The sequence below is a fragment of the Herpailurus yagouaroundi genome, unplaced genomic scaffold (genome assembly GCF_014898765.1).
Source record: "Herpailurus yagouaroundi ecotype Mexico unplaced genomic scaffold, PumYag 202, whole genome shotgun sequence".
NCBI lineage: Eukaryota > Metazoa > Chordata > Mammalia > Carnivora > Felidae > Herpailurus > Herpailurus yagouaroundi.
The window spans coordinates 1,030,959-1,053,493 of record NW_024412433.1 but is presented as its reverse complement, the minus strand read 5'-3'; the positions used below and the strand labels follow the sequence as shown (position 1 = coordinate 1,053,493).

Sequence of the window (22,535 nt, the reverse complement as noted above, 5' to 3'; positions counted from 1 at the left end):
CCACAGAAACTGTGACATAATACATATCGTTTTAAGTTCCTAAGTTTGGGGGGTCATCGGACACACGGCAGTGGATAATTAACAGAGGTCTCTGCACAAGGTCAGTTACGCTTCAACAAAAGATCCGATTCAAAGTTTACTCAAACAATAAAACTGCATTTACAACCTATGACCAGAAATCCCAAAGTGGACCATTCTAGCACCAACAAGTTCAGGAGCTCAGGGACGTCAGCAGGTCCTTCATCCTTCTGCTCTGGAGTCTCCGTAACGCTGGCCTTTGTCTTCCGGCTTGTCCCTTGTGGTCACCAGCTGGCCGCAGCAGTTTCTGTTCCCACATTCCCACACTCGGGCATCCAAGGCGGGTTACAGGAGAACATGCCATCGTGTGCCCTTGGGAAGCTTGGAGACAGCTCCAGCGTCCCCCCACAGGGTTGTTCCCCATGTCCCGCTGCCCTGAGTTGGGGCGCACGCCCCTTTCTAACTTCTGACCCTGAGCCAGGAGGGGTCCAGGCTCCCCGGATGACTTCAACAGCAAGTGAGCTGGCCTCCTGCTGGCGAGGCAGGGTCAGCCACACGGTGGATCCTGACGGGATGTGGCGCGTTGCCAGCCCAGGGCTGCAGCCTCGGCCCAGCTGTCACCAGCTGTCCCTTCCCCTGGGACACCTTGGCCTGCCCTCCCCCACCCTGGGTGAAGTGTGGGCAGGACACTGGTTTTAATCTCTGTGTCCACACGAGAATGCAGTGCCTGGTTGTTGCCCGCTGACCAGAAGAGCTGCGGGGGTTCGAAGAGACAACCCCCAACCCCAGCTGCGAAGCCAGGGAACGTCCCTTGAAAAACAACAAGGACGGTCATCCAGGCACAAGTGTGAGCAAAGCCACGGAGCACAAACACTCCAGAGCAGTGATAACCCGGGGAGGGTGGAGGGGAGCAGGCGGGTTTCAGGTTCCACAGAACCCGTGAACACCCACAGACTTGGGAAAGGAAATGGCTAGACGTGCGCCGTCCACGGGCTGGGAGGTGGTCAGCAGGGAGGCTGGTCCTGCCTGACGGCTGGGGGACCTTTACCTTCATTCTCCTGTAACCTCCAAACAGCACTGTGACATAGGGTGGCATTCCCACCTGACAGTGACAACCCCGAGGCCCACACTTCAAATAACTGTCTGTCGTAGGGCCTGTGGTTGTGGGAACTGGGGGTCATGAACTAGCTGCCTCCAGAACACCTTCTTGTCACACCCCTCAGGCTGCCTCCAACTCCTATTAATACTCCAGGAGCCACAGGCCCCACTCTGCACAGGGCTGCGGGTGGGCCCAAGCGGCAGAGGGGAACACGGGACACACGGGGTAACGGTGGCGTAGGAGCCGCGGCAGGCAGGCCTCAGACCATCTCGGTACTGGCCACTCACCTGTCACTCCGGGCCTGGGCTAATGCCTACCCAGCACCACCTGTCTCCGGGCCACTTCTCTGGGCACAGGCCCACCCCTGGGCGATGACACGTCTGTAGGAGGCCGCCTGCTCTCCAGGCCTCACGAGCCAGGGTGAGGGACACAGCAAAGGCCGCTACGTAGAGTCCAGGTCCTGGGCTGGCCTCGGTTCTGCCGCTAACCACCCCCATGTGTTACCTGGGGAGAGGAGTTGTCCGGCACCCTAGGGCACGTAGGAAATCTGTCTCTTACTCCTTCAGGATCCCTACAAGAAGCAGAGCCCGGGGCCTTTACGGATTCCCTCCAGCCACGGCAGCCACCAGCCTGCCAAGGAGTCATTAGCATCTTCTGGGGGAGTTACTGCCACAGGGATGCTGAATGGCCGTGCCGTAAGTCCTAGCAGGTGTTGGGCTATGTAGTTTTCTTCCAGAACCGCAACAGGAATATCCGAGGCCCTCCCAAATAGCCTGGGGGCTAGGGCTAACGCAATGTCACACTACCACCAGCAGCTGCCACTCATGCAGGCCCTGCTTGGCCTCTCAGAGGGAGGAGCTGCAGCTGTCAGAGGAACCTGGGGCAGAGGCTCCGGGACCAGGTTCGGTTTGTTCTCGGGCAGTAGGGACTTTCCAGGTCTGCAGAAGGGCTTCAATGTGACCACCGTTCATGTCCAGGGGGCTGGGAGAGAGTCTGGGAATGCAAGATCTGACTAACCCTAGGAGGTGGCACAGAGCTGCCACGAGAAGGGCTCAGGCCGCCTTCTCCTCCCCTGCCCGACACTCTGCGAAGGCGCCAGACACAGTGAAGCAGGCTTGGAGGGGCAGGCAGACGACAAGCCTCTGGCCGCTCTCCCTCCTTCCCGGGAATGGGGAAGTACAGGCACCTGCAGCAAAGGTGAATGCTTAGGCAGGTCCCTGAATCGCCGTCCTCGCCTCCCCGCAGCACCGAGCGGCCAGGAGCTATAACCGCACGTCCAGCAGGTCACTCACTGTCCAGCCCACCAGGACCAGATGCCCGGTCATCTGCCGCAGTCCCATCCCCTGTCCCGCTCAGGATCCAGCGCGTCCGATCCCAGACGGCCTCGAGACGGCCTCCCAGGCCCGGAGGACCCCCGTCCCCCCGCTCCACGGGCCGGCTCGGCGCCGGGAGCACACCACCGCGGCCCACCGCTGCCCTTCCAAGCGAGCCGCGGCGCTCGCTTCCCGGATCCTTCCGCCAGCAGGCGGCCGGACCTGCCGCCGAGCGCCGGGACGAGCGGCGCATTCTGGGAGGCGGTGCTGCATTCTGGGATCTGTAGTCCGCGGCCCGGACCTCGGCCCAAGAGGCCTCTCCGGTCCCTTAAGCCCCGAACGCCCGCGAGTCCAAGCGGCCCCGACGCCCCAGCCCGAGCTGCACCGGCCAGAGGACACGAAGCCCGTCAGCCTCCCGTGAGTCTCCGCCGGGCGAGTTCGCACACACCTCCCGGGGAAAGAAAAGTGCCGCACGGCGATGGCACGGTCTCGCGAGAGCCGAGCTCGGGAGCCACGCCCCCGAGGGTGGGATACTGGGAATCCGTTTGGACTTCCGCCGCTCGAGTGCGATTGGGCCTCTGTGTCACGTGGCCCGGCGGTTACCGCGGCGACCGGACGGGCGCGCGCCGGGCCTCGCCCACCTTCCGGGCTGTCAATGGGAGCCCCGAGCGCCCAGGATGCGGGCGCCGGCCAGGGAGCTGTTCCGAGACGCCGACTTCCCCGCCTCGGACTCCTCACTGTTTTCCAGCTTCTCCACGCCGCTGGCCCAGTTCCGGGAGGACATCACGTGGAGGAGGCCCCAGGTGCGGCCCCTGGCGCGGCTCTCGAGCCGAGGGCCGGGCCCCGGGCGCTGCCTCCCGCGCCGTGCGCGGCGGGAGGGGTGGCCGCGTCTGCCGCGTCTGTCCCAGAAACGGGGAGGGTGGTCCGTCGGGAGGGAGCCCCTCGTAGCTCCGTGCCAGGTCCGTCCCGGGTGTGCGGGAGGACCAGCGCCTGGCCCGCGCCTGTGAGAACTTGGTTCCGGAGGAGGCTCGGGGCCCGGCGACGGGGCCCACAGACGCAGCCCCGCTTCTGCCCCGACGGGCGCCTGACCGCACTTAGCTTCTGGTGTGCACGGCCCTCCTGGCCGCCAACGGGCCTGCCCCGTTACTTGTGTTTGCTGGTATCTGCTACGCCTGTGGTCTTCTGGAAGGGCCAGACTGAGCCTACGAAGCAAAGTTGTTTAGGGCTTCGTGCACCTGCATTTCCAGATGTAAACGCTTTAAGGTGGCAGTTTGCCGGGATGCTCCGGCCCAGTGCTCTGTTGATAATCCTTAGAAACAGTGTATCTGCCCAGTAAGACTTCTCAGGTACGACCCTCCCCCGTCTGCACGGACACAGCCTGCATGGTCAGCAGCCCTCAAGGCCAGAGCAGCTTGGGTCTGGCGACTGAGGCATTTGGGCAACACGGAAAGTGCCCGTTTGGTGTGGCAGGACGGGAGGGCCAAAGCATGAAGAGCCTTACAGGCCATGCCAGTGGAATTCGGGTTAAAAATGGATTCTAGGCACCTTGGAAGGCCATTGGGGGTTTTAGCAGAGGAGCGATTTGAGTGGGTTTATGTTTGAAGAAGCTCACTTTTACTGCTGGCTGGGCGGTGGATTGACCCGGCAAGCAAGCAGGCGGCCATCTCAGTAGTGATGCTCCTGGTAGCATGGCCACCTAGGATGGCTTCAGAGTGGGTGGGTTTGAGAAGTACTTTGGAGGGGGATTGACAGGTTTTACTGACCAACTGGAAGTGGAAGGTGAGGATAAAGCCAAGCTCAGGAATGACTTCTAGACTTCGAGACTGAGCACCTGGGTGATGTGCTAGGCGACACGGGGAGGTGGGGGAGAGCTAGGGATGGAACTCTCGGGTTGGGTTTTGCTCTCTCAGGTGCAAACAGAGCTGTCAGAGGCAGGTGGGCATGAGAGTCGGGCACGCAGGAAGTTCTGGGCTAGAGGTTCCCTCTGGGAATGGGCACTGTCCCAGGGCTCAGGGCCCTGAAGAGTGTCTCAGGAGAAAGTGGGGCTGGAGAAGGAGAGAGGGCTTGGAACTGAGCCCTGAGGGACCCTCACACTTCCGGGGGTGTCCAAGCAGGTGCCCTGGCAGGTAGCCACGAGAAGCAGCCGGCAGTGAGGGAAAAGGACACGCGGGGACACACGGAACCCTGGGAGCCAAGAGGGGACTGTGGGGAAGTGCAGGGGCTCAGCCACTGTTCTGATGCCTGCAGGTGCCAGGAAAGATGAGAACAGAGAGATGCCTGCTGGATTTGACCACACAGAGGTGACCGGCTCAGAGGCTAGAGGGGCCTATGCTGAGGGAGGAGGAAGTAATGAGCAGCTGTTTCAAGAAGTCTGCCAGTGAAGGGAAGCCTCAAGGGGAGCTAATGCAGGGGGGATGGTCTGTTAGAGAGGATGGGGGTTCTCTCTCCGTCTTCTGCTGGTGGGATTCTGCCTGTAGGGGTGAAAGGGGGGGGTCATGGGAGGAACCCAGGCTCCGAAGACAAGAGGGGGTCAGGTCAGGTTGCTTCTGATGAAGCTTCTGGCAAGGTCATCAGCTCAGAGGGGCACAGGCAAGAGGGGGGCAGTGTAGAAGTGTAGAGAAGAGGGAATAAAGTAGTCTGGGGAGTGGGCAATTAAGCCTTGGAGAGAAGGGTTTCGGTTTCCAGCAGTATGGAGGACCCATTTGCGATCTGCCAGTGTGGACTTAAGTGAAACCGTTTTCTAGGCCAACAGTTAGCTGTTTGGAGAAGGGGGACGTGGGATCCATCCCGAGCTGGGGTTTTGCCACTTAACAAAGGTAGACAGAGAAGAGGACCCTAGAACCTAAGCCAGATCGGATGATGTGAAGCCAGGAGGGCTGACAGATGGAGGCCGCGGAGGCCAGCTGCTTCCCCTCCCCTCTTGGGCAATGCGGATGACCAGAAGAGCTCCTCCCCCGCGCCTGTCGCCTAGATCCCGTGTTCTTCGTTTTAAAGACTAGCCTTCAGACGAGGTGAACTCTTTATTTCAGGAGATCTGTGCCACACCCCGGCTGTTTGCAGATAACCCACAGGAAGGACAGGTGAAGCAAGGGCTGCTGGGAGACTGCTGGCTCCTGTGCGCCTGTGCTGCCCTGCAGAAGAGCCGGCGCCTCCTGGACCAGGTACCTGCGTCCGAGCGTGTTTCTCTTCTGCTCTGTCTTCCTGTCTGCTGCGCACAGGAAGGAAGCGGGAGGCAAGGCAGCCGAACCTCCTGTTCTACGGGGCTCTGCTGAGGTCGCCCAGCATGGCTGGTGGAAAGGGAGGGCTCTGCTCACAGGCCCCAGGGGCTCCAAGGCACAGACACCGTGTCCCCCTCTCACCAGGGCTCCCCGGTGCTTTCTGCCCTGCTCTGCCCTCCGACACCCTTGGAGGGATGCACAGATGAGCAGGCCAGCCCAGAGTAGGAATGCCCCGGGTTTGGAGTAAGTTTTCCTAGCTGGTTGTTGTTGTTGTTTTTTAAACAAGCTTTGAATGTAAATTGGCAAAAGGTGATTAAAATGGTTTCCGAGGCTGGGCGGCTAGCACAGGTGTAGGAGGGCTGCTCAGAGTGCTCCCCCAGGAGCACCACAGCTCTTTGTTTGGCTCGTCGCTAGAATGTTACTGATTAATGCAGCAAGGCTGACAGTGGTGACCCATCCAGAGCTCCTCCCGGGTCCCCAGGCCTTGCTAAGCACACCACAGTTGCTGGCATTTGTTCTCCGGGCCTCTCTGGCTTTGACCCCGGTTCATAAGTGAGAGCGCGAAAACCACTGCTTTCGTGTTTGTAGCCGCTGAGGGGCAGAGCCAGGACCAGACAAGTGTGTCGGGGGCAAAGCCCACACCTGTGGGGTCCCAGCACCAGAGCCAGCAGTGGACGGGCTGGCCCGGATCCCGAGGCACCAGCCTCCAGCCGGGGGGTTGCTGTGCCCACGGTGACCTGCCGTCTGCCACCGGCTGTGCTGAAAATTGGGTCACTCGTGCCTGTAAAAGTCACATTTGTTTTGCGTTCAGGTCGAGTGCTTATTTGGGACAATAGGACATAATGGTTGGCTTTAAGCTTCTGGAGACACTCGGCTCCCTCAGTGTGGCCCCGAGATACGTACATTGAAAAGTCAGTTAGCTTTCCGTGGGATGATTAGGTTTCCGCAGACCGGCAGGGTCCCCTGGAACGGCTCTCATGAAGGTGCTTGGAGGGCGCTGCGTGCGTTGCCTCTCACGGTCTCCTTTTGCCTTTCCCTGTGCACGGTAGGTCATTCCTCCAGGACAGCCGAGCTGGCTCGACCCAACGTACCGCGGCTCCTTTACCTGTCGAGTTTGGCGGTTTGGACGCTGGGTGGAGGTGACCGTAGATGACCGTCTGCCTTGTCTTGCAGGGAGACTCTGCTTCTCCCGGTGCCAGAGAGAGGATGTGTTCTGGCTTCCCTTACTGGAGAAGGTCTACGCCAAGTACGCGTGCCGGAGGCTGGAGGGTCGGGGTGGGCAGGGAGCCACAGCGGCCTGAGTCCGCCCCCGGGAAGCACGCCCCCGCTCTCCCTGGGCTGCAGTGTCCTCCTCCGTTCCAGGGACCTGACAGCCAGGCCGGCGTGGGGACTGACTTGTCCAGAGACAGAAACTCTGAGACTCGGCCTGTGGTTTGCCCCGTCCCCGGCCCGCTCCCCCTTTCTCCGCACTCATCTCGAAGTCGGGCATGAAGGCATCGCCTCCAGAGGGAGAGGGTGTGCGTTTCCCTCCCCTGGAAATGGTGGGAGGTGGGAGGCCACCCAGGTCGCAATGCTTGTTTAGCCTGGTCCTGCCTGAGACCACGACCCTCACCCGGGGTCTGAATCGAAGAAGCCTCCTCTTAGGATGCACATACCAGCTTGCTCAAAGAGGCTGCACCGATAGGCCTTAGCCCTAAGGGAGTGAGGAAGGCCTGCAGTGATATTGGTGCGAGTGAGTCCCTCCATCCCCTGGCCAGTGTGGGGTTTGATCTCGAGAGGCAAGGAGCGGGTGTTCGCAGGCTTGCGCCCCGCACCGCCTCGTGCTGATGTCTGCCCTGGAGGCGGCAGGGCATTGCTGGGCCGCTGTGCGTTACAGCCTTTGAGGGTCAGGTGATGCCTGGACTTGATGAGAATGAGGCAGGAGTAAAGAGAAGCAATTGAAGTGGTGGGCGAGGTGATCTGGGGGTGTTGGGTGTGGGGGTGGAAGGGGCAGGGTACCCGGGCCAGAGGCTCACTGGCTGCGGTTGTCTCCCTAGGGTCTATGGGTCCTATGAGCACCTGTGGGCCGGGCAGGTGGCGGATGCCCTGGTGGACCTCACCGGTGGCCTGGCGGAAAGGTGGAGCTTGAAGGACTTGGCAAGGACCGGCGGCCGACGGGACAGGCCTGGCGGCTCAGAGCACAGGACTTGTCGGCAGCTACTCAGCCTCAAGGACCGGTGCCTGATAAGCTGCTCGGTGCTCAGTCCCAGAGCAGGTGAGACGCAAGCGGGGGGTTGGGGGGGGGGCAGCACGAGAGGCCCGCACACACGTGCGTCATCTTCTTGCGGCCCCGTCAGGGCCGAGTGGAAAGCAAGACGTTTGTGCTTGAAAGCTGGTGTCTGGTGTGTGACTGTCCCCGCCACCCGTCCTTCTCTGGAGGGAGGTGTCCCTTGCTCCCCGACTCACTGCTAGGGTGAGGCCGGAGCCCTGCGGGCGGCCGCCGTGTGGAGACTTCGTAGGAGATGGGTGGCGGCAGCATCTGGGGCCGGCTGGCAACCTGGCGGAGTCAGCACTGAGGCTTCCGCCTTGGGGGTCCTTGCACTCGTCAGAGAAAGCTTGTTGAAAGGAAAACAACACGCAACCAGAGCTCCTTTGAGTTTTTCGCGGACTTTAGTAGGTCTTTCCCACCAACACGTGTGTGTTTTGCACTTTGCACCGTATGCCATTTTCTTAGGTGTCGTGTAAACTGTCAGTGTCAGGTCCGTTCGCAGATGTGCTGTGGTTTTCTTACTCTTTCCCCTAACGTCAGACCTTTAAGGTCTTTTCGGTTTCTCGCCTTATAGACGGCATTACTGAACGTGTTCGTATTTGAGAGCGTCCAGGATGAACTTCACTATGAAAATCATAATGACCCCAGAATAGGGACATTGAAATAAATGGACACGTGTGGACAATTCAGTTGCCCGGCCTGTGCTGAGGGCTGGGTCTGCCCCCGAAACGAGGGAAGCCCGCGGAAGCCTGTGCGTGACACAACGTTAGAACCTTCCCTGAGTCTTGGCATCAGCTGCCCCCAGGGTGGGTGGGGTCAGTTCTTGGCGCTCCAGGCTTTGCAGAAGCCCCTAGGCAAAGAGGGGGCTGTGGGAGGTCATCGGGATCCCCTGGAGCGTCTAAGGGCTGAGGACTGAGGCAGACCCCGAGAGTGGAGGCTATAATGCCGTTGTAAATAAAGCTTTTCAAGACATTCCTGGGGTTTCTTCTCCTTTCTGGACTGCCACCCCCCTTCCCAGGTTGGAGTTCCTTCACTCTTCGGCCCCTCCTTTTGCATGTCTGTTTGTCCCAAGGGCTCTGGGCAAATGGGGTGGTTTCCTCTCTGGAGCCTCCGGTCCCCCCGCCCCACACCACGTGTTTCCTCCAGCAGTACCTGCTGTGCGATGCCGCCCGAGCCAGCCTCGCCGGGAGGTCACAGACCTACCGCTGACAGTGCTGGTGGCGGCACCAGGGGCCCTGTGCCCCTTGTCGGTCGGCCGGCCGGCCGGCCATCCTCTCTCGTCCGCCCAGGCAAGGACCGAGCCACCGAGAAGGGAATGAGCTGCCGGGCCTGTGGCCGCGGAGCCAGAGTCCAGACCTGGGTCCTTCACCGTGGCTCTGCCGTGGCGAAGGCCGCTCCTAAGCTCGCTTGTCCACAGGGTCGGGAAAGGAGCCCCACTGGTCCGTGGGGATCTGGGTGCTGGTGTGGCCACAGCAGGGTGGGCTGGAGCAGCCCGCGGGGAAGGAGACAGACCCGTGGGTCTGCTCGGCTTGGGGACTCCCTGCCCACATCCCAGCCGTGTCTCTCCCAGGTGCCAGGGAGTTGGGGGAGTTTCATGCCTTCATTGTGTCGGATCTGCGAGAGCTCCGGGGGCGGACTGGCCAGGCCATCCTGCTGCTGCGCATTCAGAACCCCTGGGGCCGGCGGTGCTGGCAGGGGCCCTGGAGAGAGGGGTGAGTATGGGCGAGGCCAGAACTAGACTGCCGTCAGGCAGGCCGGGAGGGTGGGGCCCCGAGTGGCAACTCAGAGCTGTGTGTGTCACAACCGTGTGTGTCCCGGGCTCTGGTGCCGTGGCTCGTGGCAGACCGTTCGTAGCTGGTCAGGACGGTGCATGGTTGGTCTCCAGCAAGGCCCTCCTGGCACCACCTCTGGTCCCCTGAGTCCTGTGCTCGGCCCCAGACAACCTTAGGAGGCCGGTGTCGTGCATGGTGCCGGGACCAAGGCAACCCTAGACCCTGGGGTCCCGTCTCGAGGGTGCCCGTGGAATGGTAGGTGCCCCATCGGGCTGCGGGTGACAGGGACATGTGAGTGCTCAGCTTTCTGACCTTCACTGGTGCTGGGAACCTGGATTGAATGAGGGTGCTGGACCCGCTCCCCGTGGCCGGCCGTGGCCGGTCAGCAGATCCGACGCTTGCCCCCGAGCCCAGGCTGGTGGCAGCTCCACCCGAGTCGATCAAGCACATCTCTCGTTCACCTGCTCGAGGACACCGCTCTGGGGAGATGTGTCTAGAGACGGGGGCCCTCGGGGAAGGACAGAGGTGACTGCCTGCGGAAGGGCCAGCGTGGAGCCACCCGAGCTGGCAGGGCACAGGGCTCCTCGGTCAGTGCCGTCCGCTCTCGGTGAGAGGCCCCTCTGAAGTGCAGTGTCTTCCAGGGGCGAAGGGTGGAGCCGGGTGGACCCGGCGGATGAGGCTACACTGCTGTCCCAGCTGCAGGAAGGGGAGTTCTGGGTGGAAGAGGAGGAGTTCCTCCAGGAGTTTGATGAGGTCACCGTGGGCTTCCCGATCACGGAGGCTGGCCACCTACAGAGCCTCTACTCAGGTAAGGGGAGGCCCGCACGCTGGGGGAAGCCCGTACCCTGGGGGAGGCCCGCACGCTCACCCTGGGGGAGGCCTGGTGGGGGGGGGGGGGGGGGGGGCGGCAAGCCGCATGGGCTCTGCCTTCGGAAGTCAGGGCTGAGCGGAGCCCGCGTCCCTCGGGGGGCCCCTGGGCACCAGCCTGGCTACAGGCCCCAATCTACTTCCTTCAGTGCAGAGAGATGGTTCCACTTCCTCCCGTCCCTGGCAGCTCAAGGTGCTGGGAGACACGGGGCTCCCTCCTATAGGGTGCCGTGGCTGGTGTTGGTGAGAGGGGCAGGAAAGGCGGCGTGGGAGCCCTTTCCTGGAGCTGATGCTTGGTTCTCCGTCTAGAAAAGGAGCTGTGCCACACTCAGGAGCTACCCGGGGCCTGGGTCAAGGGGCAGTCTGCAGGAGGCTGTCGGAACAACAGCGGCTTTCCCAGCAACCCCAAATTCTGGCTGCGGGTCTCGGAACCAAGCGAGGTGTATGTTACCGTCCTGCAGAGACCCAGGGTGCGCACGGCAAACTGGGCAGGCCGGGCTCGGGCACCGTTGAGGGACGACCGCGCCTCATGGACCCCGGCCAGCCTCCTGGGCAAGGACTACCAGGCCGTGGGCCTGCATATCTGGAAGGTAATTCTGCCTTGGTCCCGGCTCCCTGCTCAGGGCCTAGGGGCGCTAGGACAAGAGTGACACCGGTGACCGCCAGGAGCCTCAGGTGTCCCCCGCCTACCCCAGGGTCATACACCAGCTGGCGCTCCCACAGACCCGGCCCCGCCTAACCCAGCCGGCATCCGTCAGACAAAAGGAAACGAAAAGAAAAGCAGCCGGTGGCGGAACCAGCCGGAGGGACCAGGGCACAGCCCTGTCTCGATCCCCCTCTGCTCTCCCCAGGGCGGGAGGACTTGGAGGCTCACATCTGGGACGGGGCCACTGACCCCTGGGGCCGAGTGAGAGCCCTGGGTTGGTGGGCGCTTTGAGCCGTCCCCTGCCGTGCTGGGGCGGGGCCCACAGGTCCGGGCGGTTTCTTTGTGCCGGGTGAAGGCGGCAGGCCGGTCTCGGGACGTTGGCACGCGGGCCCCCTCTCTGCAGGTGGAGAAGCGGCGGGTCAGCCTGCCCAGGGTCCTGTCCACGCCCCCCGTGGCTGGCACTGTGTGCCACGCCTACGACCGGGAGGTCCACCTCCGCTGTGAACTCGGCCCCGGCTACTACCTGGCCGTCCCCAGCACCTTCCTGAAGGACGTGCCGGGGCAGTTTCTGCTCCGGGTCTTTTCCAGTGGGAGAGTCTCCCTCAGGTGAGAGGGGCAAGTGGGGTCTCCAGGCCGCGCTCCCTCGAGGGCCTCAGCGGAGGAAGGGGGAGCGGCCCGGGCAGCTTCCTGGCGGTCCGTGTGCGTCTGCGGCCCATGACAGCCGGGTCCTCCTGTGTGTCTCCCCCGGGCAGTGCCATCAAGCCGGCGACCGCGAGCCCTGCCTCCGGGGAGGCCCTGCCCGCAGGGGAGTGGGAGACCGTGCAGCTGCGGGGCTCTTGGAGAATCGGCCAGACGGCGGGGGGCAGCAGGAACTTCGCCTCCTACCCTACCAACCCTTGCTTCCCCCTCTCGGTCCCCGAGGGCGCAGGGCCCCGCTGCATCCGAATCACTCTGCGCCAACACTGCCGTGACAGCGAGTGCCACCCCATCGGCTTCCACGTCTTCCAGGCAAGCCCTTCCTGTCCCTGGGGGTAGGCGGGCACAGGGCGGCCCTCGGGGGGGGGGCTGGTCCACACAGGCGGCCAGGCCGGACAGAGTGGCTCGGACGCAGTCACGTGGGCACAGCCAGGCTGGCTGGTCCCGTACAAGATCCGTTTCTGGGTTTCGTGACGTCTGTAATTCACTGGGGTCATAGGTCAGCTTAGAACCCTGGCTCAGAACAAGTGTCACGAGGTCAGGTCTGCTCCCTAGAACCGTGCCTCCCGCCCAGGAGACCCGACGGCGTGCCCCAGGAAAGGCGGTCCGCCAGGAGCCGCCCCGAAGCCATGACGCAGTTCATGGCACAGGTTCGCGGGGAAGAACAGGAAAGGGAGCCCACCCGCCCACAGAGCCGGCGTGAGGGCCTGGCAGACAGATGCCCCCGATCGCAGTTGCTCAGGTGATTCTCAGAGCAGAGAGCTGTCCCCCCGCGGGAGGAGAGGAGGCTGTGTTGAGGCCGGAGTAGGGCCAGCACGTCACAGACGCCACCCCAAACCTCCCTCCACCTCAGTCTGCCCGCCCTGTGTTGTAACGCAGCCGGGACAAGCCCAGCAGGCCTGTAGTTGGAGGAAGGGGGACAAGTGCGGTGCCGGAGGTCAGGGGTCGTAAGCCCAGACTCCACGGGGATGAAGCGGCTCCCAGCTCACATTTGTGCCCCTCCTGGGGGCCCCGCTTCATGCTGGGTGCCGAGGAGGGCATGGGCCAGGAGGGCAGCCTGGAGCCGTGCCCTGGGCGCCGTCGTGGGGCGGGCACACAGAGCCCGGGGTGCAGATGATGTGAAGGAAGGGTGGTAATTTCTCTGGTCGAGAAGCTTCTGTGCCCTTGGGAGGACGCTGTGCTCCCCAAGAGCTGAGGGCTCATTCTGGAGCTTCGCTGCCCCCGGGCTGCCAGCCGGGGCACCCAGGAGCTTCGATACAAGTGCCAGTGCCAGGAGCCGGTCAGACGACCCTCAGGACAGAGGCCTGGGCAGTGGTGGTCGTGGCGGTCCCCCACGCCTGATGGGGCCGCCCGCCTGACAAGGGCGGTGGGGCCTCGGTGAGTGTGAGCCCAGCTTCTCCAGCTCGGTGGCCCTTCCTCCCTGGAAAAGGGAGTGTGACGTGGGAGACGTCACCGTGAGATCCGGGCAGACTGCACCGGGCGCCTCCCCACCCTGGACACCCCGGCCTCGGAAAGGGAGTGCGGTCCCGAGACTGGGAAGGACTTGGTGGCCGTGGCAGCCCAGCGGACAGCCCCACCCCTCGACCCCGTCTGAGCCCACGCCTCCGCCAGGTTCCGGTGGATGGCGGGAGCCAGGGCGCGTCCCGCCTGCTGCTCCAGGACCCTCTGCTAAGCTGTGTGCCACACTGCTATGCCCAGGAAGTGAGCCGGCTCTGCCACCTGTCGGCGGGGACCTACAGGATCGTGCCCTCCACCTACCTGCCGGACACAGCAGGGGCCTTCACGGTGACCATCGCCACCAGAATAGACAGGTGGGGCTCCGGGGCTGGGGGTGGCCCTCGGTGTCTCAGTATTCACCTCCCTCTTCTCTCCCGCCTGCCCCGCTTGCCCCAGCGCTTGTCTGTCCCCGCAGAGCGGCAGCGGGCAGGGCGTGAGCCTTGGGACCCCTCCTTGCCTGGGAGTCTGGGGGGGAGCGTGGCTGCTCTCGAGCTGGGGGCCAGGAGGCCGACCGTGTCTTCTCTCCCGCAGGCGCTCCATTCACAGCCAGGAAAGGCTGGGGCAGCTGCTCCAGGAGGTACGTGTGGGGCCGAGGGCAGAGGGCCACCCCATTACTCTGCCTTGAGGCCGCCTGGCGCCCTGGGGTCTGGATTACCCCAGCTTCCTCCCCGAGGCCAGGCTGCAGGCCAGGCTGTGCCCGGGGACACCGGCACACCGGTGTGTGAACATGGGGGCCACCGGGCAGAGCCCCTCGGCAACCGAGAGCCCGAGGCTGCAGTCCCAGCCCCTGGCAGTGCTGCTCGGAGGAGGGCGGCCCTGCTCAGACCCCGCCGTCTCTCGTCCTGCAGGCCTCCTTCATGGCAGTTATGAAAACCTAACTGGGCGGCCCCCGTGTCGGCTCCGGTGACTGGGGGGTGAGAGGCCCCCTCCCACGGTGCCACCAGCCTCCGTGCTGTGGCTCACAGCCCCGAGTCGGACGGCTGCACGTGCCCGCGGCTCCTGCAGGGAGGTGGCCGTGGGGCGAAGCAGGTGCCTCGGAAAAGCAAAAACCGCCGCGTCGGGCGTCCTTGTTCCATGGCGCTGAGGCCGGAGAGCCTCCCGGAGACCCTCGGCGGCATCTGTCCCCGGCTCCGGAGAGAGGCCTCACAGGGGACAAGAGCGTATCAGGACAAATCTTGTTTAGAACTAGTTATCACGGCAGACGTTTTTAGGAAGAAACTTTATGAATAAACGTGAGTACCGAGCGGTTTGCGGAGCCTCGTCTCGGGGAGCCGCAGGCCGAGTCCGCTCTCCCTGAGGAGCAGGGGAAGGCCCGGGCCCTGCGCTCCCTCGGGGCCCTGCTGGCCTGTGAGGCCTGTGGGCCCTGCAGGCTGCTTGAGGACGCAGTGGGTGGTGGGAGCCTGGAGGGTCGTGGAGGGGCCGTGGGCGCCCGCCCCGTGACGGGAGCAGGAGGGAGCAGCCCAGGGCAGCACCTTGGTGCCGACCGCGTCGTCCGCCCTGTCCCTGCTGGGCCTTACCCCACCTGGGCGTCCGGAGGGACTCTCGGCCTCGGCCTCCCTTCCGTTTGGAGGTGCCAGATGCAGTCGTTCGCTCTTGACGTGGGAGGAGGCGTCCCCGGGGGCCCCGGGCCTCTGACCGGTTGGACGCGGCCAGCCCTGGTCTGGGCCGGGCCTCTCTCCCCACCCCCGCTGCTTCCCTGACCGGCCAGCGCCGTGGCGTCGCCGTCCTCACCTTCCAAAGGAGGGCCGGGGGCCGCAACACAGGCCCGAGGAAGACCTCGCTGCCCCACGCCCCTTCACGTGTGAGCAAGACCCCTCGCGGTGACCAGTTCTCTGGGTCGAGTGGAGGACGGAGGGGCTCCAGGATCTGGAGGTGCCACGGATGGAGAGGCAGCCTGGCAGAGGCGGCCAGACACTAGCTGGACTTCCAGGACACTGCTGGGCCTGTGGGGCACGGGCCGTGGCCCCCGCACCAGAGGAGGCTCGCGCCCTCCTGGCCGCCAGCCCCCTGGGCCTGTGCCAGCTTGTGGTTCCTTCGCATGGTTCCTTCGTGGGAGGCAGAGCTGAAGGAGACCTCACCCCCAGGGCATCCTCAACAGGCAGGCAGGCCCGGCTGTCCTGGGCGTGGCCGCCTCCCTCTGACCGAGTGAGCTCCAGAAGTAGCTTGTGTTCTCTGGGCTTCGATGTCCTTGCTGAACACGTGTCCGAGCCCTGGCCATACTCAGTGTGCCCCCATGTCTGCCCTGGAGTCCTTGGCCTGGAAGGGCCTGTGGGGTGGGCACCAGCGGGGCTCATTCTGCTGAGGACAAGAGTGACCGAAAGAGGGCTCTTACCCGCTCCCACCCCACAGGAGGACCCGATGCACGGGCGACTTCCAGTCTCCGTCAGCCACCTGACGTTGGCCCCCCACCCAGGGCCTGGTGTGAGCTGGGGGGGCTGCAGACCACAGACCCCACGGGGTCCGGGCCGGTGCGCTGCTGTCTCACCCGTCCTCTGTATTGACCTGAGCCCCGCCTCGGACCCAGCCTGTGGCCCCGGGGAGCTGGGCGGCAGCAACCAGCCACGCCCTGGAGGCCTGGTTCTGTGGACGGGCCGGTGGGGGGACTACTCGGGTGAAGGGCCTCCCTCCTGTGTCCGGGGGCCCTGGCAGACCCCTGACGGGCCGGTCTGGGTGTGTGCATGTGGGAACGCCACCTTTTCGGGCCGTCCCAGCAGACTTTGCCCCACACCACCTGTTTGGTTTCTCGTTTCCACTTCCTGCTTGGGGCGGGTGGACCGTGCCTTCTCCATGGGAGCCGTGTCCTACCCAGTCCTGGCCCTGGGTCTGCCCTTGTTGTCCTCGCCTGCCCTCCTTCCCCTGGGCCTGGGTCAGCTTCGGGGGCCGCAGGGGTCCTGGGGTGAGTATCAAGATCCTGGTGTCCTCAGAGCGGTAGTCAGGGAGAGGGCCTGGCCGGGTCTGGGCTTCCGGGGCGAGAGGAAGGACAGAGCTGGAGTGAACGGGACAGGGCCAGCCAGACGGGGCCAAGGTTGTCAGATGCTCCAGCCTCTTTCCTCTCTGTCTCTCTCTCCATTAACAATCATTTTTTTCTCACTCAGTGTCCCATGTCTGCATCGTTTGGTTTTACTAGATTTTTTTTTTCTCCTGTAATATTTAACAGATTTAAGCTAGATATGCTGCCTTTTGAAAGGAATAGGAGAGTCATTTTTACCTAGGGACACTTTGGGGGCTTTCTGGACCCCAACACAAGGCCTTGGACGTGGCTGCTCCATCAAGGAGAGGGTCGTTGCTGGTTTTGAGGATGAACTTTAAGGGGCAGGCTGGGCCTTCCAGCACCCAGGAGTACTCAACTCAGCGGCTCTGGGGCCCCGTCCCTCCCCAGGGGACCTCAGATGCAGGGCTCTGGCTGGGACCCTCTGGCTGTTCCTCTGGTTCCCAGCAAGCACAGGCTGTTTCTGCACAGACAGGACAGTCTGGCCTGGGAGCCGGCTCACTCAGCGTCCTGGGGAACTCAGACCATGGAGTTTTAGTCAGGACCATGCTTATGCTTGGTTCCCTAAAGCACCTCCCCTCCAGGGCTGGGGCTCAGGCCATACACATCCTCAGCTGCCTGTCCCTTCACAAATCACCCAAGAGGGGACGCTGATGGATCAGGAAACAGCTTTGGCTTGGACTGGGCTGGCTGCTCTATCAGGGGCCAGTCCTAGTCCCTTGTGGGTTCCTGGTGCCTGGGCAGGTGTGACGCTGGGGCACCATGACGTGTGTGTGTGTGTGTGTGTGCGCGCGCGCGTGTGCGCGCGATCTGACTGATGTGGTCTCATCCCTCATCCCCCAAGGCCTATTGAGAAGACCCACCAGCACCAACACATCCCTCTCCACTACCCTGATCCCCTGTCCCTTCATTCTGAAGTCCCTCTGTGAGTGTGTGTGGGGTGCTATGGATGGGGCTCAGATGCCCAGTACCCTGCCCTTGAGGACTGTCTGCACACAGATCATCTGGACGGTACTGATGATGAGGGATAGATGATGCATTGATGTGTAGGGGTGGCCCTTGATCAGCCTGGGGTCAGCAGTGCAGGGCAAGCAGGGGCTGGTAGAGGAGTTGAGCAGTCTCAGGAAATGGAAAGAAGCTCTCTGTGCCTGCAGTGTGGCAAGTAGGCTCAGCACCTGTGGCAGGAGCTAAGGCTGGAAAAGTAGGTAAGGGTCTTGAGGTCCATTTAAGGAGCTTGGGTCTTACATCTTGGGTGGTAAGGAGCCACTACACAGTTTTTAAGCAGGACCTTATAGGTGTATATGTGACTTCTCTCTCTGGTCGAAGTCTCTAGATGGGGAGGGGACCAAATAGAAGGCTGTTGCAGACATCAAGAGACAGATGATGGTGTCCTGTCCAGAAGGGAGGTAGGAGAGGCAGAGAGAAGAGGTCACTGTTGAGGTACATTTAGAAAGCAAAAGCAGCAGAACATGATGCTTGATGTTTAATTAGATTGATCGCCTAGAGCAACATGAAGAGAATTGATACCTTCAAATCCATGAACATGGTATACCTGCCCATTTTTGAGGTCTTCCTTAATTTCTCTCAGCAATACTGTGTGTCCTGGAGCATAGATATTTTGCACTTATTCTTACCTACTTTGTTTTCCAACCCTTGCAAATGATATTGTATGTTAGGTTTCATTTTTCTAATTTTTTTTTTTTTTGCTAGTATATAGGAATACATTTTTGGTACATTATTTTGTGTCCTATAGCCTTGTTAATTCACTTATTCATAGTTTGGGGGTTGGGTTGTTGTTGTTTGTTGGGTTTTGGTTTTGATTTGTAAATGTCTTAGGATTTTCTACATACAGAATTACGTCATATGTGAAAACAGAAAGCTCTGTTTCTTCCTTTCTTACCTGAATTCATTTCTTTTTCTTGCTTTATTTCTGGAGGCTCGGACCTCCAATACCATTTTGTGTAAAAGTGATGAGAGCCACTTCCCTTGTTCCTGATCACAGTAGGAAAGCACTCAGTCTTTCACCATTAGGTATGATTTTTTTTTTTTTGTAGATGTTCTTTATCAGACTGAGGGAATTTCCCCCTATTCCTAGTTTTTGAGAGTTTCTATCAGAAACAGATGTTGAATTTTATCAAGTGATTTTCTTCCATTTTATAAATGCAAGGAAGATCGGAGGAGATGACTATATAAATGTTCCCCTTTATTAATGTAGTCAATTATATTGGTTGGCATTGTGATGTTAAAACAAACCTTATATCCTCAGGATACTTGTGTGCAATGTATTATTTGTTTTACACATTGCTGGATTCAGTTAATATATTTTAAAGAATTTTTATATCTGTGTTCATACATGATATTGTTCTGTATTTTTGTTTTCTTGTAATATCTTTGTTCAGGTTTAGAATGAGGGTATGCCTTGCTTTTGAAAACGAGTTTTAAGAAGTGTTCTCCTTCTTTATGTTCTGAAAGTGCGAAGGATTGATATTACTTTATTCTTAAATGTTTGGTAGAATTCACCAGTGACACCATCGGGGTTGGGGGTTTCTTTGTGGGAAAGTTTTAGATTATGAATTCAACAACTTTAATAAATATAGACTATTCAGATTTTCTATTTCTTGTACAAATTTTGACAAGCTGTGACTTTTAAGAAATTTGTGCATTTCAGAGCACCTGAGTGACTCAGTTGATTTCACCTCAGGTCATGATCTCACCGTGAGTGGGACTGAGCCCCACATCAGACTCTGCACTGACAGGAGGGAACCTGCTTAGGATTCTCTCTCTCTCCTCTCGCTGCCCCTCTCCTGCTTTCTCTCTCCCTTAAAATGAATAAATACACTTAAAAAAATAAATTTGTGCATTTCAACTGAGTTGTCAAATATGTTTGCATGACATTATTAATGACGTTCTTTTATTATTCTAAGGTCGGTAGGATCTGAATTGATGCTTTCTCTTTCATTTCTGATATTAGTAATTTGTGGGGTGTTTTTTACCTTGATCAGTGTAGCCCTAGGTTTATCAACTTCATTGATCTTCTCAAGAAAACCAACTTTCAGTTTATTGATTTTATCTGTTATTTTTGTATCATATTAAATTTCTACTTTTTTAATTTCCTCTCTTCTGCTCACTTCATTTTGATTTGTTGTTTTTATCCTAGGTGCCCAAAGTGGAATCTTAGATCAACGATTTTAGGCCTTTTCTCTTTTCTAATATAAGCCCTCAAAGCTACACGTTTTCCTCTAAACATGGCCTTAGCTTTGTCTCATAAATACTGGTAAATTGTGTTTTCATTGCCATTTAGTTCAAAATATTTCCTAGTTTCCCTTTGATTATTTATTTGGCCCTTGAGTTAATTATGTTGTTTAAGTTCCATATATTTGGGCATTCTTCAGATATCTTCTATCTTTTTGTTATTTCTAATTGCATCATATTCAGAGAACATACTCTATATGATTTAATTCCTTTTAATTGTATTGAGACATATGTTGTGGCCTAGTGTTTGGCCTATTTTAGAGAGTGTTCATATGTGCACATGAAAGGATTACATACTCTTTTGGGGCACACCGTTCTCTAAGTATCAGCTTGGACAAGCTGATTGTTGTTCAAGTCAGCTATATCCTTATTCGTTTTCTCTCAGTTACTGAGAGAAGAGTGTCAGGATAACCCATTGCAGTTGTGGATTTTTCTATTTATCCTGCTAGTTCTGTTAATTTACTTCCCATATTTTGAACCTCCGAAATTGGGTAATACGCATTTAGAACTGTTAGACATGCTTGATGAGTTGATCCTCTTATTGGTGTGAAATGTCCCTTTTAATCTCTGGTAATATTCCCAGTATTGAAGTCAACTTTGATATTAATTTACTCATTCCAGCATCCTTGAGATTAGCATTGGCGTTTTCTTTCTCCATTCTTTCATTTTACTTTTTTTTTTTTTTTTTTTTAACTTTTAACCTAACTTTATATTTAAAGTGTGTGTTCTGGGCACCTGGGTGGCTCAGTCAGTTGAGTGTCTAACTCTTAATTTTGGCTTGGTTCTGATCTCACAGTTCGTGGGATCCAGCCCTGCATCAGATTCTGTGATGACAGCACTGAGTCTGCTTGGGATTCTCTCTTCTTCTCTCTCTGCCCCTCCCCTGCTCACATGTGGGCTGTCTCTCTTGAGCTCTCTCTCTCTCTGTCTCTTAAGAAAAACAATAATAAAGTGTCATTCAGACAGTATATTATCATCTTTTGCTTCTTTCATCCAGTTTGAAAATCTTTACCTTTTAATTGGAACAGCAGACCAATTACATTTAATGTAAGTGTTGATACCGTTGGGTTAAATCTACCCCCTGACATTTGTGTACTATTTATCTCATCCGTTCTTTGTACCTGTTTCCTCCTTTCTTTGGGATCAAATGTTCTGTTTTGTATTCCATTTATCTCCTCTATTGGCTTATTTATTATAACTTTTATTTTTTTCAATGGGTGATGTTAGGTTTACAGTATGCATATTTAACTTATTGATGACTGATGGGATATAGAAGGGAGGGGGCGAAGAAGGGAAGGAAATTGAGTGTCAAGAATGGTAGTCAAATATCTGGCCTGGGAAGCAAGGGGGGGGATCATTCTCTGAGATGGGGAACTTTGAAGGAAGATTCGTGTTAGAGCAGGAGGTGAGGGGGGGTCCTGTCGGTTTTGAACAAGTTGCACTGGAGGTGCTTCTAGGGCGTCCAAGGGAAGATGCCTGAGGGGCAGTTCCACGTGTGGTCCAGGAGTCTGGGCTGGAGCTGGCAGCTGGAGTCGGGCATTTGGTAATTGATGAACCAATGGCAGCGGGTGATCTGCTTATGGAGAGTGTGTGATGGGGCAAGAAAAGGGCCCAGGACCAAGCCCCATGCACTCCAACTTTGGGACAGAGGCGTGAGGGGAGAGTCCGGAGAGGAGGGAGCAGACCGTCTAGTGTGCCACCTTGGAACCAAAGACGGCGGCAGCTCCAGTTGCCCCTGGGGGGCGCCGTGAGAGGGTTTCAGAACTGGGGCAGCATGCAGGGGCGCTTGAAGGTCATTGGAAGCTCCATTTCTTAATTTGTGAACGTGCACGCGACCGTACATTTAAATCTATTCAATACTTTGTTAAAACACCGAACAATGAAGCGCTCTGCCAAATGTCGCTGGGAGTCAAGACGGTGCCCGTTAGGTGCCTGCCGGGGTGCGGACTGCCCACGGTGGGGTCCGGACCTCAGTGTCTGAGCATCGCAGGGGTTTGAGGAGCTAGATTGTGCATGAGGACACCTCCTTCAGGAGGATCTGACCTGCGCCATCACACAGTCCTCTGGCAGGGCTTGGCAGACAGCTGGGACCACGGCGGAGGTCCGGTCTCTCATCTAGACTGCGCCTCCGGCTGCCACACGGGGTGGCTTTCCACAAGCCTGCAGCGTGGCTTCCGGGAGTACAAGCCCCACCGTGGCGGGAGCTGGCCTGGAAGAGGAGGCCGGACCCCACTCAGCTCAGCACATATGTGCTGGAGGAAGTTAAAGTGGACGGGTGGGCACGGGTGGGGCTGGCAAGGAGCAGCCTGCCATGGGCGGACTTGCAGGATGGGCAGGCAGGGAGGGGAGAGCAGAGGTGGGGTGCTCCAGGTGAGGGTGAGCAGATCTGAGAGCAGGGCCCATGAAACTGTGTGCGTGTGCGTGTGTGTGTGTGTGTGTGTGTGTGTGTGTGTGTGTCTGTGTGTCTGTGTGTGTGTGTGTGTGAGAGAGAGAGAGAGAGAGAGAGAGAGGTGCAAAATGAACAAACCTTTTGGAATCTCTAAAAGAAGAGTTTTGCTTGAACCCAAGTTAGAACAACTGCCGGGCAACACGCCTTCGCAGGGAAGAACGGCGTCTAGAGAATGAACGGTTTTACAGGGTTATATACTTTTCACATCTTGTAGAAGCTCCAAAGATTGGAGATTAGCGCGTAGCAGGAATCCTGAGTTTTACCATCGAGGGATGCGGGAGGTAGCAGCATCGGTCCATGCGTGAGGGACGAGACGGTTTTCCTGCAGGTACTTGTTCACAAGGCAAGTGCACAACATGGGCCACAAGCCAGGCTTTTTGGTTTGAACCAAAGCTTGATTTCTTTCTAAGAAGAAATCTAAAATGGCTTCGCTTGTATATCAGGCCTTTAAAGAGTTTGTCTCTCATCAAA

The 22,535-nt window shown here is 58.6% G+C and overlaps 1 protein-coding gene across 2 annotated transcripts; it reads left to right on the top strand.

The window, feature by feature from the left end:
- Nucleotides 1–3,028: 3,028 nt before the first annotated feature.
- Nucleotides 3,029–18,631, top strand: CAPN10 (calpain 10). Of its 2 annotated transcripts, XM_040450449.1 has the most exons (13): nucleotides 3,029–3,233; nucleotides 4,678–4,730; nucleotides 5,460–5,591; nucleotides 6,698–6,894; nucleotides 7,685–7,902; nucleotides 9,467–9,608; nucleotides 10,310–10,476; nucleotides 10,845–11,125; nucleotides 11,585–11,787; nucleotides 11,934–12,189; nucleotides 13,489–13,688; nucleotides 13,906–13,951; nucleotides 14,223–18,631. In XM_040450449.1, exons 1-13 carry the CDS (start codon nucleotides 3,086–3,088, stop codon nucleotides 14,250–14,252), a joined length of 2,073 nt encoding a protein of 690 aa, XP_040306383.1. In that variant the 5' UTR covers nucleotides 3,029–3,085; the 3' UTR covers nucleotides 14,253–18,631. The 2 variants fall into 2 exon arrangements, with proteins under 2 accessions (XP_040306383.1, XP_040306384.1); XM_040450450.1 differs by lacking the exon at nucleotides 4,678–4,730 and having other exon boundaries at nucleotides 14,223–14,623.
- Nucleotides 18,632–22,535: the final 3,904 nt, after the last annotated feature.